The 15,391-nt window shown below is 45.3% G+C and overlaps 1 protein-coding gene across 1 annotated transcript in view; it reads left to right on the top strand.

The window, feature by feature from the left end:
• LOC137414948 (protein argonaute-2) overlaps nucleotides 1-15,391 on the top strand; it is a 260,673-nt gene that overhangs the window by 111,546 nt on the left and 133,736 nt on the right. The window contains exons 5-7 of the mRNA XM_078783394.1: nucleotides 3,296-3,477; nucleotides 5,573-5,709; nucleotides 5,946-6,080. Coding sequence (XP_078639520.1) covers nucleotides 3,296-3,477; nucleotides 5,573-5,709; nucleotides 5,946-6,080 — 454 coding nt within the window. The remainder of the gene's footprint in view (nucleotides 1-3,295; nucleotides 3,478-5,572; nucleotides 5,710-5,945; nucleotides 6,081-15,391) is intronic.

The raw sequence follows: 15,391 nt of genomic DNA on the forward strand, positions 1-15,391 counted from the left end.
AAGAAAACAGCATGGGAAACATGGAAAGCCTATGATGAGGTCAACTCAGCTTTCTGCGCACTGGCTGCCACACCAACCATTTCAACTGCAAATGACAACATGGATCCACTGGAGCGTTTTGTTGTTCTGCTCTACGATCGAACAAGCAGCCAGGAACATGTTAACGATGCCCGCAAGCATCTCTTCACCCAGACTGGTAGATCAATAGAGGCTATCCCACCAACGCAAGAAGCCCTCAGACAACACATCAAGAGAGCTGCCTACCAAGCCGGCTTTTGTTGGGGCCAGATGATGATTTGCGCACCTGAGCTCCCATCGCCAAGTGAATGGGGTTGGAAACAGAGTAATAACGGCTGGGGGATATATTGGACAACCCTCACAGAGGCAACTGAGGCATGCCGACAATTGATTAGATGTGGATGCAAGAAGGGTTGCAGGAAACAGTGCAAGTGTGTTAAGGCCGCACTCCAGTGCTCAGCTCTGTGTCACTGTGCAGGGGAGTGCACACGATAGTATACAGGAGGAATAACACACCTGTTACATATACACAAACATGTGGAAGACTGTTTTGTAGACTGTTTTATAGTGAAAGTCACTTCCACAGCGTTAATGTGGCATTTCCACTTCATTTCCATTGTGTTTCTGGAGTTTGCTCAAAATAGCTCAAAAAGTAATTATTTTTGTAAAGAATAAGGACCAAATAAATGTTATGTGAGTTTGTTGACATTTAATTATGATCTTACAACCTGTTTACGTGAAAAAAACATCATAGGTGTGCTTGAGCAATAAGTAAATCTAGTTTTATAGACATCGGTACTGTGTATCTTATTATCCGTAAACGGCCATTTTTAAAATGGCCGCCATTTTGTCCCTAGGAAAAGATTTGAATGCCCCTATATCCAAAAATCTTCCTAGTAGTATGCTCTATCAGTGTTCAAAATTTCATGCTTGTATCACCAAAAGCACAATTTTTTCACATATCTGCTGGGCTAAAGGGGGAAAGAGCTCTGTCGCCAATGGGTGTCCGCAGCGAAAGAGAGGGAAATGGTGTATCACCTGTCATTGGGTCTGGCCAATAATACACCTCCTGATTGCAGCATTCTGAGAGTCTTACTGGGGGCCTAACCCTCAGTGACACTGCTGGCACCGGCAGTGAAGTCACATCTCCGCGCCAATGCCAGAGAGAGAGGAGAGAAGGGAGTGAACTTCATGCTAGTGTAACTGTGATCTTGTAATCACTTATGCCTTGGGATTCCTACACGTTTCCATGCCTGGACCTTGCTGGTTCAAACAGAGGCGAGATCACATGATACCTTTACCTAGATAATTTATCTACAGCCCACGACACTGGCTCCCCATGGCTTACAAAAACAGGACAACTAAACCTAAAAGTGAATTCCTCATTACAGGTCAAAATGAACTATCCTACTGGTCATGGTCATGCTAAGGCCTTCTACTTTAATAAGTATCCTGTACCCCACACATGTAACCATATTGAAGAAATAATGTATGCTATATCTTAAATTTCAGCAATACAACATAACTTGCTTTCAATAATTGTCAGAGATAAGCACTATTTTTCACCAACGCGAGACTAAAGATGTGTAAGACTTACCGTGCTGTTTCTTCTGCTTTTCTTTCTGATTCTCCATCTTTAAATGTGGTGTAGATTATTAATTGTATTTGAATAATCACCAGTGAAAATACAGTGCCTTCAGGAAAGATATACACCGCTTGACTTTTCACATTTTGTTATGTTACAGCCTGAACTTAAAATGGATTAAATTGAGATTTTTTTTTGTCACTCATAATATCCCATCATGGCGAAGTGGAATATTTTTTAGAATGTTTTGCAAAGTAATTAAAAATGAAAGTGAAATGTCTCGAATCAAAAAGTATTCAACACTTTGCTATGACACTCCATATGGAGCTCAGGTACATCCAATTTCCTTTGATCATCCTTGAGACGTCTCTACAACATGAGTGGAGTCCACCTGTGGCCAATTCAATTGATTGGACATTATTTAGAAAGAAACACACTTTTCTATACAAAGTCCCACAGTTGACAGTGAGTGTCAGAGCAGAAACTCTACCACGAAGTACAAGGAACTGTCTATAGAACTCTGAAAAATAATTGTGAGGAGGCATAAATCTGGGGAAGGGGTATAAAACAATTTCTAGAGTGTTGAAAGTTTCCAAGGGCACAGTGAGCTCCATCATTAGGAAATGGAAAGAATATGGAACGACATAGGCTCTTCCGAGAGCTGACTGTCTGACCAAACTGAGCAACCACGCACCAAGGACCTTGGTTAGGGAGGTTACCAAGACGCCAATGACCACTGTGACAGAACTAGAGTTCCTTGGCTGAGATGGGAGAACATGCTGGAAGGACAGCAGTCTCTGCAGCACTTCAAAAACCTATATGGACCACAATATATCAAAAAGTTATGGATGGATTCGGATGAAATGTGGTGGACAGGTCCGGTGTGCAACAAGGAAGAATTGTTTCGATTTTGTTGAAGATCGAATCCAGATACGAGAATTTTTTTGTTTTTGGGGGGATTCTTCACCCTTGAGTGAAAGGGCCAAAAACTATATATAGCATGAGATTTCAAAAAGTTGTGGACCGATTATGCCAAAACTAGATAGACGAAGTGACAAGAACAAGCTGATTCGATTTTGGTTAAGGTCTGGATCCAGATCCAGACCTATCAGTGAGATACAAAACGTAAACTGTTCAGCCTGGTGGAGTGGTGGAGGTATGCTCCATAACTAGTGCCATTCATGTTTATGTTCTGTTTTATTCTCCTTTCTGTGTTCTCGCTCTTTCATGAGCATGGACTTTGTCTCCAAAAAATCAATACTCAAACCCCATTGCTGTTGTGGTTATAGAAACATTGTGCCTCACTAACTGTTGCCGCATATATCTTGACTAACAAGACGTTTGTTTGCCACATTATTCTGCCTCTTGTAAGCTGCAGTGTGTGCACATAGCCTGAGGTTTTTTTGGCCTTGGTGTAATTTTCCCAGCTACCACTCTGGATTCGTTGTGGACTACATACGTTATGCTATCTGTATTGAGTGGGGCTGTGGTGGTCATCAGTATCTGCTTTTTTGCAGTCTGCAAATAGCTGGAGGTTGAGCTTTTTACTATCGCTCGCTTTTGATTTGCCACAAAATGGGTGCAAATGTCCAGAACACGCACATCGTTATTCAAAGTTTATAGGGGTTCTTCATTTGAACTTGAAACCCAAGATTCCTGGAGCATTTGATTTTTATGTTGATGTGAATGCAGGTGGAACTGGAGGTTACTTTGCCTGGTGAGGGCAAGGAAAGGGTTTTCAAGGTATCTATTAAGTGGGTGGCAAATGTGAGCCTGCATCTACTGCATGAGGCATTGTCTGGTCGTCTTGGTCAGATCCCCTTTGAGGCCATACAAGGTCTGGACGTGGTTATGCGGCATCTTCCTTCGATGAGGTATGCAACAACCTCATCTGCACTGATGTTCAATGACAAAATATATATATATATATATATATATATATATATATATATATATATATATATATATATATATATACACACACACATTATACATACATACATACATACATACATACATACATGCATACATACATACATACATACATACATACATAAATACACACACAAGGGCCAGTCAATAAGTAACCTTAAAATGGCGATATACATTCGAGAATGTAATGTGTGTATTTGTAGACGACATATGTTATATCTATGGGTCAGATTCATGTTTTGCTTGTTTTATATCTGCCAACATTGAGCATATGACGTCAGTACACCAGTTCCAAGATGGCGGCTCCCTTAGAAGCATGCACCAGGGAGGGGCAACGTTCTGTCATCCATTTCTTGGGAAGTGAGGGTGTAAATCCCAGTGAAATCCATCGCAGAATGAAGATGCAATATGGTGACGCATTTTTATCGCTGCAGCAGGTGTACGACTAGGACAGGAAGTTTAAAAGTGGAGTGTCCAGTGTGGCAGACGCTGCTCACTCGGGCCTGCCTCACACAGCCGACACACCAGAAATGGTTGCAGGAGTTAGAGTGCGTGATAAGGGAAAACCGTTGCATTACGCTGGATGAAGTGGTCTCCAAATTGAACATTAGCCATGGTTCAGCAGAACATATCATTCACAAAGTGCTGGGGTTCTGCAAAGTGTCTGCAAGGTGGGTGACGAGACAACTTTTTTTTTTTTTTTTTGTATACTGAATCGAGGCTCGTGAAAGAGCTAACATTTATTTCACAAACAAATCAACCAGACAAACAAAATATACAAAAAGAGGGAGTGGAAGACAAGATGGGGAGAGAAGGGGTAGCACACAACCACAACATTTGAGAGCAGGGAGAAGTGTGGGAGGGAGAGGGCTTGGGGGGAGGAGGCGTGGGAAGGGGGGGGGGATATACTGACTCACACCCGAACTGAAAGAACGGCAAGCGAACGCATGTGAAGAACTTCTGCGACATTACGAAACAGAAGGTGACGCTTTCTTACAGCGCGTAGTGACTTTCAGCCTACTTTCAGCCAGAAACGTCCACTACTTTCAGCCAGAAACGAAGAGGGTAAGCAAAGAGTGGCGCCATTCAACTTCACCGAAACCCCAAAAATTCCGCACACAGCTGTCCGCTGGAAAAGTGATGCTGACGCTCTTTTGGGATAGCCGAGGCCCACCTGTAGAGCATTACATGCCCAGAGGGACCACAGTCAACAGTGCGTCATACTGTGACCTTAAAAATCATCTGAAACCAGCAATCAGATCAAAACTTCATGGACTACTCACTAACGATGTTTTGCTGCAGCATGACAATACTCGGCCCCATACTGCCCGCGCTACAGCTGAAACAATCGAGGACCTGCATTTTGAGTGTCTTCCTCATCCACCTTACGATCCAGGCCTTGCCCTTTCAGATTACCACATCTTTGGGCCACTTAGAGACGCTTGGTGGAACCACTTTCTGATCCGATGAAGAGGTCCAAGAGGCGGTGCACGAATGGCTACACAAGCAGCCAAAATATTTTTTTTCTACAGGAATCCAGGCCTTAGTAAAGCGCTGGGGAAAATGCATTGAAAGCAATGGAGATTCTGTTGAAAAAAAGTAAGTTTTTACACACGTACAGTCGTACATGCAATAAACAAGCTGTGAAATATATTTTAAGGTTACTTATGGACTGCCCCTCTTGTATATATACATATAGATATATACATATATATAGCAGGGGGGGGGGGATTTTAAATCTAATTTTGATGTTCGGTCATTCCTGTTGGAACGTTTTGCCATCTTTAAACTTTGATTCAAGCGGGATTCGTGGGGATTTGCGATGGTGCACCATCGACTTCGTTCTATTGACAGTACATACAGCAATATCTCCATCACCCCCTACCCTCCCCCCAACCCCCCCAACCCCCTACACTCCTTCCCCAGCATTAGATAATACCTTTCTTCAAATAAATGTCCATTTATGTTCTAACCCCTGGTAGGAGAATGACCCTTACATACTACTGTTGTTTTTTTCCTTGTGATGCTTTGGAACAGATATACCCCTGTGGGACGTTCATTCTTTACCCCACCTGAAGGCTATAGCCAACCGCTTGGCGGAGGACGAGAAGTATGGTTTGGCTTCCACCAGTCAGTTCGTCCGTGTATGTGGAACATGATGCTGAACATCGATGGTACGTTCTGCCTCTTGCATTACATGTTCCCTAAACCCCTTATCCCCCACCCTCTCGAGGCATGTATTTTTGGTTTTCCTACCTAGTACAACATTGGAGTGCCTTTTAGTTGATATGGATTGTTGCTGGTAATATCATATCCAATTTAGCAGACGTACTCTGTAAGGATTTGTGCATCCAGATGTTGAAAGTGGCTGATCGTTTTACTTTACTCTTGCCGGACAACATTTGTCTAGTGTCGGCCACGGCGTTTTACAAGGCACAGGCAGTGATCGAGTTTATGTGCGAAGTGCTGGATCTGCGGAGTGTAGAAGAGCAATCAAGACCTCTCAGTGACTCGCAGAGGGTCAAGTTTACCAAGGAGATCAAAGGTCTTGTGCTGTTATCTTCCTGCCCTCTCTACATATCTTATACTTCTACCATTATTAAATAACTCTTGCACAAATACTCCAAGGGCTTGTATTTAGAACTACGTACATATATTGTTACACATCTTGGGTATATATTTTTTCGTTTCGATGATGATAGTCTTCAAATGGTCTCCCTCAAAGTATTGCATCCCTCCGCTTAAAATACGTAGCCATGTATCCCTTCACTCACATGGAAAGTATTGCATCCCTCCACTCAAATGGCCTCCCTTAAAAAATAATGCATCCCTCCACTTATTACTCTCAAGGCCTCTCTTTCAACCCCATTCCTGCTTTCCATTAACACCTTCCCATCTTCCACCTCCTCCCACTTCCTCCCATCTCTTCCCTCACTCAACCCTTCTTCCCATCTTACCACTTGCCATACCCTCTCAACTCCCCCCTTGCTCTGCCCCCTCTCAGCTTCCCCCTTGCCACAAGCCCCTCAGCTCCCACCCCCACCCCAACCTCGCCTGCCCTGCCTCTTTCAGCATCCCTCCTTGCCCTGCCCCTTTCAGCTTCCATCCTCGCCCTGCCCCCTCTCAGCTTCCCCTCACCCTGACCCCTCTCAGCTTCCCCCTCACTCCACCCCTCTCAGCTTCCCCTCACCCTACCCCTCTCAGCTTCCCCTCACCTTACCCCTCTCAGCTTCCCCTTCGCCCTGCCCCTCTCAGTTTCCCCCTTGCCCCTGCCCCCTTTCGGCTTTCCCCCTTGCCCTACTCCCTTATGGCTTCTCCCCTTGCCCTCCCAATGCTTTCTCCCACAGGCCATCCCTGACTCCTTAATGTCTCTTCCTGGCTATTGTCTCCTCTGATTTGATAGGCCTGAACCCTGCCTGGTGGCAGAGTTTCACTTTACATCAAGACCTCAATTTATCAGTCTGTGTACTGCTATTGCACCTCCAAAGCCACAGGAGTATCTTTGGCTGTCCCCGACGTTTTTTTGTTTTTTTTTGTATACAAGATCGAGGCTCGTGAAAGAGCTAACATTGAATGAATGAATGAATGAATGATCGTTTTAAGGCCATTCTTCCCCGCTAGAGTGGGGGTTGGCCTTGCGGGCCCCATGACATCATGGGGCCCTGTTTGAGGCGATGTTTTTATGGCCGGATGCCCTTCCTGACGCCAACCCTTAGTCGCCTCTTACGATGCGCAGGGATATGGTGTACCTATTCTAAATCGGGGTACACACCGGATCATTCATCCCAGCAAGCTGGTACTCAATTTACCGACCTCGGAAGGATGACAGGCTGAGTCAACCCCCCTGGTGTTAATTCAGCGATCGATCGGGATTCGAACTCAGGATCCTAGGAACCTAAACCGGCACCCTAACCGCTAAGCCAACACCAGGCTGAAAGAGCTAACATTAATCACACAAAAAGTCAAACCGACACAAAACACAAAATAAGGGGAGCAGTAGACAAGATGGGGAGAGAGGGGGAAGGACGGATACAAAATACAACATTTGAGAGCAAGGACATCGAGAGAACTGTGGGAGGGAGAGGGCTTGGGGAAGGTGGGAGAAAACATATGGACACTGCAAGGACTTCCAGGAAAGAAGTTGGAATTTCAAAAAAGTGTATCTGGGGTGAAAATTAGCGGGGGTAGAAAAGATCAAGGTTTTGGATGGGGGAAGATAAGAGATGGTGGTGAACAGCTGTTTTAAAGACCTGGAGGGAGGAGTGGGATTGAAGGGAGTGTAGGAGTTTGTTGCAGAGGCAGGAGAAAAGAGGACTGAAGGAGTGAAGGTGAGCAGAGAGCCTAGATTTTGGCAGTTTAACCATAAGAGGGTTGCTGGCAGATCTTGTGCGACCTGTAGGAATATTTGGGGGACAGAGCACAGAGAGAGCTGGGGGAGCAAGGCCAGAGAGGAGTCGTTAGAAGACAGAAAGACCACCAAACCTGCCTGTGGTGAGTGAGTGAAAGGCCCTCGGAGTTAACTTCATCGCAGGAGCTTCCAATGATTCTGGAAGCTTTGGTTTCAACAGCGTGAAGCCGGGCTGGGTGTGAGGCAGGAGCACCGGCCCAGAGGGGGGGAACAGTATTCCATTGAGCTGCGGATGAAAGCCTTGTATGTGGTGAGGAGCTCAGGTGTTCCAAGGAAGGACTTCGCACAACGGAGGATGCCCAGACGGCGACTGGCTTTGGAGGCCAGCTTGGAAATGTGGTTTTTCCAAGAAAGATCATGGCAAATAGTGAGACCCAAAAGCTTGAGCGACAGAACTTCTTGGAGAGGATTGTTGAGAAAAGTTGATATGTTGATGCGTAAAAGTTGATATGTGATGTTGATACGTTGATAAGTTCTGATATGTTGATATGTTGATACGAGAAAAGTTGATACGTTCCCACCTCTTGTTTGGCTGTGTGTTCTTCCGTACTCCTAACAGTGACAACCCCATCTACATCCGTCTCGCAACGAAAAAGAATGAACTTTCAACCACTTATCCCAACTCTCCCTTCCTCATATGTGTTTTGGTGGCGGAGGTTATGTTTTCACCCGTCTGTTTGTTACTTGAAAAATTTAAGATTTTTCAGGTATATTGGTCAGTCGACGTTGTTATTCTGTCTGTTTGTTTGTCTGATTGTTTTTACTGGCAAAATCGAAGATTTTTCAAGTATATTGGTTGGTCTTGTGCATTATACCTGCCTGTTTGTCTGTCTGTCTGTCTGTCTGTATGTCAGGCTCCTACAGGTCACAATTTAAATCCGATCTTCACGAAACCATCAAATGGTAGAGGTAGTTACAACTGAGAAGCCTATTGATTTTGAAGTGAAAGGTCATCTTCAGGTCAAATCTCCAAAATCATCATTTTTCATCTGATTGACTTGAAAGTTGAACAGGATTTGCAAATTGGGTTACTAAATTGGGAAACCAACCATTTTTGAAGTCGAAAGGTCAACCCAAAGTCAATACTCAAGGTCAAACTTCTAAAATCATTACTTTTTATCTGAAAAATCGTCAATTTTCATCTTTTTTTTTTTTTCTTTTTTCTTTTTTTGTATACTGAATCGAGGCTCGTGAAAGAGCTGACATTTACTTCACAAACAAATCAACCAGACAAACAAAAGATATAAAAAGAGGGAGCGGAAGACAAGAGAATGGGAAGCACACAAACACTTGAGAGCACACAACATTTAAGAGCAGGGAGATGTGTGGGAGGGGGAGGGCTTGGGGGGAGCACCGGCCCAGAGGGGGGGAACAGTATTCCATTGAGCTGCGGATGAAAGCCTTGTATGTGGTGAGGAGCTCAGGTGTTCCAAGGAAGGACTTCGCACAACGGAGGATGCCCAGTCGGCGACTGGCTTTGGAGGCCAGATTTGAAATGTGGTTTTCCCAGGAAAGATCAAGGCAGATAGTGAGACCCAAAAGTTTGAGTGACAGAACTTCTTGGAGAGGATTATTCAGAAAGTAGATGGGAGGGTTGTCCAGTCGGTCTTTTCGGAGAGACATCGTAAGAGTGTGAGATTTGTCAGGATTGAAAGACATGTTCCACTTGTTTGCCCAGTCTGTTATTTTGTCCAGGTCTGCAGAGAGTGAGGAGGCTGCAGACTGCCGATCTGAGGGATGAAGAATGGAGCGACAGAGAGTAGAGTCATCAGCAAAGAGATAGAGAGGATTTTCAAGAGAGTCGGAGAGATCATTGATGAAGACCAGAAAAAGCACAGGGCCCAGAACACTGCCTTGGGGAACTCCAGCCTGAACAGGAAGAGGAGATGAGAGAAACCCATTCAGGGCCACACGCTGACTATGACTAGAGAGGAAGTCCGCCAGCCATGCGTGGAGATTTCCATGGATACCAACAGAGGAGAGTTTGGTGAGCAGAGCGGGGTGCCAGACCGTATCGAAGGCACGTGATATGTCAAGGGAGACAGCTCTAATTTCCTCTTTGGCATTGAGGACCTCCATCCATTGCTGAGAAAGCAGTGGCAGCATGTCCAGAGTAGAGTGACCATGTCTGAAACCAAATTCATGATCAGAGATCAAGCCATTGGAGAAGAGGAAAGATTTCATATCTGAAGCAATGATGGATTCCATGACGTTACTGATAATTGAGAGAAGGCTGATTGGTCTGTGGATGCTGGGATCTGTTTTTGCACCTTTTTTGTGCAAAGCGGTGATGTTGGCAGATTTCCAAGCAGATGGCAGATGACCTTGAGCAAAAGAGAGTGTGAAGAGAACAGAGAGAGGGAGTGAAAGAGCGGAAGAATAAGATTTTAGGACCCGTGGGCTGATGCCGTCAGGTCCAGTTGCAGAATCAGAGTCGAGGGTTGACAGAAACTTTTCCACCTTGTCAGGAGGGAAGGACACAGAGTCCAGGAGCAGCTGGGTACGACTGGGTATGGTGGGTACAGAGAGGGATGGGTTTGGGACACAAGATTTAGAGGCAAACACGGAGTTGAGGCATTCAGATTTTTCACGCGCGGAGTCAGCCGTGTGGCCGTTTGAGGTGAGGGAGGGGATGGAGGGGGAACAAACACCAGAAACAGATTTGACCAGACGCCACCAGGATTTGGAAGAGGGAGACAGATAGACAGACAGACAGGGAGACAGACAGAGGGAGAGGGAGGGAGACAGAGGGAGAGAGTTCTGTCCTGAGAACGGAGAGATATTGTTTCCTGGCTCTCCTGAGGGTGGACACACACTTGTTTCGGGCTTTGTGAAAGGAAAAGAGATTTCCTTCCGTTGGAATTGCTTTCCAGGAGACGAAAGCAAGTTGTTTCTGGGCAATAGCCTCACCACAAGATTCCGTGTACCATGGACGGGAGGAAGGGTATGACAAATGAAGACGAGATGGGATAAATCTGTGCAAGAGAGAGAGCAGTTTACTTTGGAAGAATTCCCAGGATGAGTTGATGTCAGAGGCGGTTGAGATGGGAGACCAGTCCAGATGATTGATGGCTGCTTGAAGACCATGCCAGTTGGCCTGAGTGAAATGCCAGACTCGTCGACGCTGAGGAGGCTCTCTGAGAATGGTCAGAGAGATGACCACTTTAACAAGCACATGATCAGATGAGCCGATTGGAGCAGAAGAAGAGCAGCAGACATTTTCAGGGAAGTTAGTCGTAACCAAGTCCAGAAGAGAAGATGCTCCGTTGATTGAGATCCGGGTCGGGAAATTGACAGATTGTGTCAGTCCCAGTGAGTCACAGAAGTCCTTTGCTGAAGAGCCATGGCTGGTGAGAGAGGTACCCACACCCAGCCAACTGGCATGGTGACAATTGAAATCACCACATATGAGGAAGAGAGAGTTGGGATGGGGTAGATAGAAGTTGGTCCATGTTATCAGACAGCGAGATGTAGATGGAGTCATCACTGTTTGGTTGTCGGTACAACACACATATGAACAAAAGGTGGGAGCGAAGGGGAAGGCGTAGCCAAAGGTATTCCTGGGGGTGAGGTGGAGAGAGGGCAGTGCAGGGCGAGTGAGGAAGAGAGTTTTTTATAAAGATAGCAACCCCCCCTCCAGGACGAGGCTCAGGTCTATCATACCGGAGGAGGGAGTAACCTGGGAGAGATACCAAGGAATCAGAGACATCATGAAGGAGGAAAGTTTCTGTTCAGCAGATCACGTCTGGTTTGTCAGAAGCAACCTGTATGGAGAGATCAGTCAAGTTTGAGCGAAGGCCCCGGATGTTTGAGGTCCATACCGTTAAAGAAGAGGAAGGGGGAGCATCGGATACAGAACAGGGGTGGGAGCGGTAGGGTATGATGTGGAAGAGGAGGAAGAGGTAGGGAGAGCTGTTGAAGGTGTGTCAGAGATTTCAGAACAGCTTGGAGAAAGGGAAGAATGGGGCGGACAAAAGGTTTGATGGCGATTGGGTGAGGCGCAGTGAGGTGTTGTTTGAGGAGGGGGAAGAGTGAGGCAGAAGGTTGAGGGAGATGAAGGTGAGAGTTGGAAGGGGGAAGAAGCGGGGAGGACGCTTTGAGGAGGAGGGGTGAGAGGGGAGTCTAGGAGGGGAGGAGTGAGGGAGGGAAGGGGCAAGGGGGGAGATCTGAAAGGGATGGGTGATGGGGAAGATTTGGAGGGGAGGGGCAAGGTGGAAGATTTGAAAGGGATAGGTGATGGGGAAGATTTGGAGGGGAGGGGTGAGATTGGATTTTGAAAAATGTACGATTAATGGGAAACGAACATTTCTTGCAAAATGAGTTTTGTTGCGACCTTCGAGTAATATAGGGTTGGTTTTTAGGGTTGATTGACTTGAAAGTTAAACAGCAATTGCCTCGTTCCCAGTGCATCACTGAATTGGGAAACGAACTATATTTGAGGACAAAGGTCAGCTCAAGTTCAAACTTGCAAAATCATCAATCTTTATCCGATTGGCCTGAGCTTTGATTAAGATCGTCAATTTTAATCTCAATTACATGAATGTACAATTTGATGTATGCATGGCCACTTTTTTTGGTGGGCGGTGGGGGTGGGGGGTTCTGGGGGGTTGCGGTTGGGGGGAGGAGGGCGGTGGTGGCAAGGTGGCGGATTTTGCAAGTACCGTGCTCTGCATGACATTGTTCCTGTTTGTTTGCCTGTCTGTGAACAGGATATCTCAAAAAGTTGTGGACGGATTCAGATGAAATTTGGTGGACAGTTTGGATATGTGACAAGGACGAAATGATTAGATTTTGGTGAAGATCTGGATCCGGGTACTTGAATTTTTATGCTTCCGCCGACAACGTCGCCAGAGGCATTATGTTTTTGGGTTGCCCATCCGGCTGTCCGTCCATGCGTCCATTTGTCCATCTGCATCTGTGATAGGTTTTTGTTAATACGATAACTTGAGAACGGCTAAAGTGATCTTAGTCAAACTTGGTGTAAGTATGTATAATGAGGTAAAGATGAACTGATTAGATTTTGGGGTCACAAGGTCAAAGGTCAGATGTCATGTTAGATGAAAATCCTGTTATCGCAATAACTTGAGAACGAATGATTGGATTTCGACCAAAGTTGGTACAAGTTTACGTATATTATGATGAAGAAATGAACTGATTAGATTTCTGCATCAAAGGTCTAAGCCCTAAGGTCATAAACCACCTTTAGGTAACCATCGGGGAACCCAAATTTCATAACCCTAAGCCCTAAGGTCATGTCAGGTAAAAATGTGATACTTAAAAACAGCTTAAGGGATTTAAATCAAACTTAGTACAAGTATGTATAATGATGTAATAATGTGGGCGGCAGCAAATGGGTCAACGTCGGGACGCCAAAGAGTGCTGTTCTAGTTTAAGTGATTCTTCACCATCGAGAGATGGTGCCAAAAACGATATACAGCACAATATCTAAAAGTTGTGGACGGAATTGGATGAAAATTGGTGGATGGGGTGGGTGTATGACAGGGAAGAATTGAATCAATTTTGGTGATAAGCCGAACATGGATCCGATTGTTTTTTTTAAATGTCGAATTTTCAATTTTGGTTAAGGTCCGGATCAAGATCCTCTGAGTACGAGTGGGATGCACAACTTAAACTGTTCAGCCTGACGGAGGGAAGTATGCACTCTAACGAGTGCCGTTCTATTTTCAACTGTCACTTTGCAAATTGGCTGGTGTTGGTATCTCTCAACAGCCATGACACTGCAGCAAAAAACCTTTGTGACGTCATGGGCCTGATCCAATCAGTGAATTTCCTGACCCAAATTTCTCCCAATGGCATGTCCTCCTTTCTGCACTTGGTAATGACAAAGTTTCCTGCAAATTTCTGCTGCTTTTCTTCTGCTTCAATTAGTTCATATGGTTATATGCTTGTGAGAATCAACATCTCTGGCAATTCTTGGAGAGCTGCCTCAATGCTGGCGAGCCTGGTCGTTCACTCGCGCAGATTGTAAGAGACTGCAAACAGTCGTCTCTTTTTTCAGGACTGGTCTGGGAATTCTTCCACAGAAACCTGCTCTCTCTTATTCACAGATTCATCACGCTCTTCTTCAGTTATCCTACACGTCTTCCCACCAATGGTACACTGAATCCTGTGGTGAAGAATTTGCCTTAAAACAATTTTCTCTTTCGGGAAGACAAATCTGACCGACATCAGATCACTCCACAAAGACCGCAACAAGTGCGTGCCCATTCTCAAGGAGAGTCAGAAAACAGCATCTTGTCAACCTCAAGATTGAACTTTCCAACTTGCCCTTCCTCCAAAACCCTGTGGAATCTTTTGAAGTCTATCTTTTTTTTTTCTTTTTTTCTTTTTGGTATACAAGATCGAGGCTCGTGTAAGAGCTAACATTAATGACAAAAAAAATCAAACGGACACATAAGACATATAATAAAGGGAGCGGGAGACAAGATGGGGAGAGAGGGAGAAACACACAAGTACACCATTTGAGAGCATGGACATCGGGAGATCTGTGAGAGGGAGAGGGCTTGGGGGGGGGGGGGAGGAGGTGTGGGAAGGGGGTGGGGGTGGGAGAGGTAGAAACCACATGGACACAGCTTGGATTTCCAGGAAAGAAGTCGGTATTTCAAAAAAGTGGATCTGGAGTGAATTAACGGGGGTAGAAAAGATCACGGTTTTGGATGGGGGAAGATAAGAGATGGTGATGAACAGCTGTTTTAAAGTCCTGGAGGGGGGAGTGGGATTGAAGAGAGTGAGGGAGTTTGTTCCAGAGGCGAGAGAAAAGAGGAATGAAAGAGTGAAGGTGAGCAGAGAGTCTTGATTTTGGCAGTTTCACCAGATGAGGATTGCTGCCAGATCTTGTGGACCTGTGTAGGAGTATTTGGGGGACAGAGCACAGACAGGGCTGGGGGGGGGGGGGGGGGGGGGTTGGTGGGCTAGGCCAGAGAGGAGTCGATAGAAGACAGAAAGACCACCAACCTGCCTTTGGAGTATGTACCCCCTCCATCCCTGCCCTCACTTCAAATGGTACCACAGCCGACTTTGCTTGTGATAAGGCAGAATGCCTCAATTCTGTGTTTGCTTCCAAAACTGTACCCACACTACCCAATCACAGCCATTTTGGATTAAAAGAAAAAAAATTGGACATCTTCTACGAACCCATTCAACTGAAAAAATTGAAACTTGGCTTGTGTCATAAATTCCCCATGGTACATAGGGTGATAAAGATGACATCTTCGGTGAAGTGGTATTCCGGCATAATTGGTTGAATTGAAATCATCATCCAAAAAATCTTCAACTTCATATATCTGATCTACGACCCGATGTGTGAAGAATTTAATTTATGATGTCATATGTCACGTGTTCTATTGGCCATGTTGGATTGAAAATAAAAACGTAAAATAACCTTCTTCTGCAGAACCGCTTAACATATCGATGTGAAACTTCATTCG

Source organism: Myxine glutinosa, chromosome 8 (assembly GCF_964187855.1).
Source record: "Myxine glutinosa chromosome 8, kmMyxGlut1.1, whole genome shotgun sequence".
NCBI classification, from domain to species: domain Eukaryota; kingdom Metazoa; phylum Chordata; class Myxini; order Myxiniformes; family Myxinidae; genus Myxine; species Myxine glutinosa.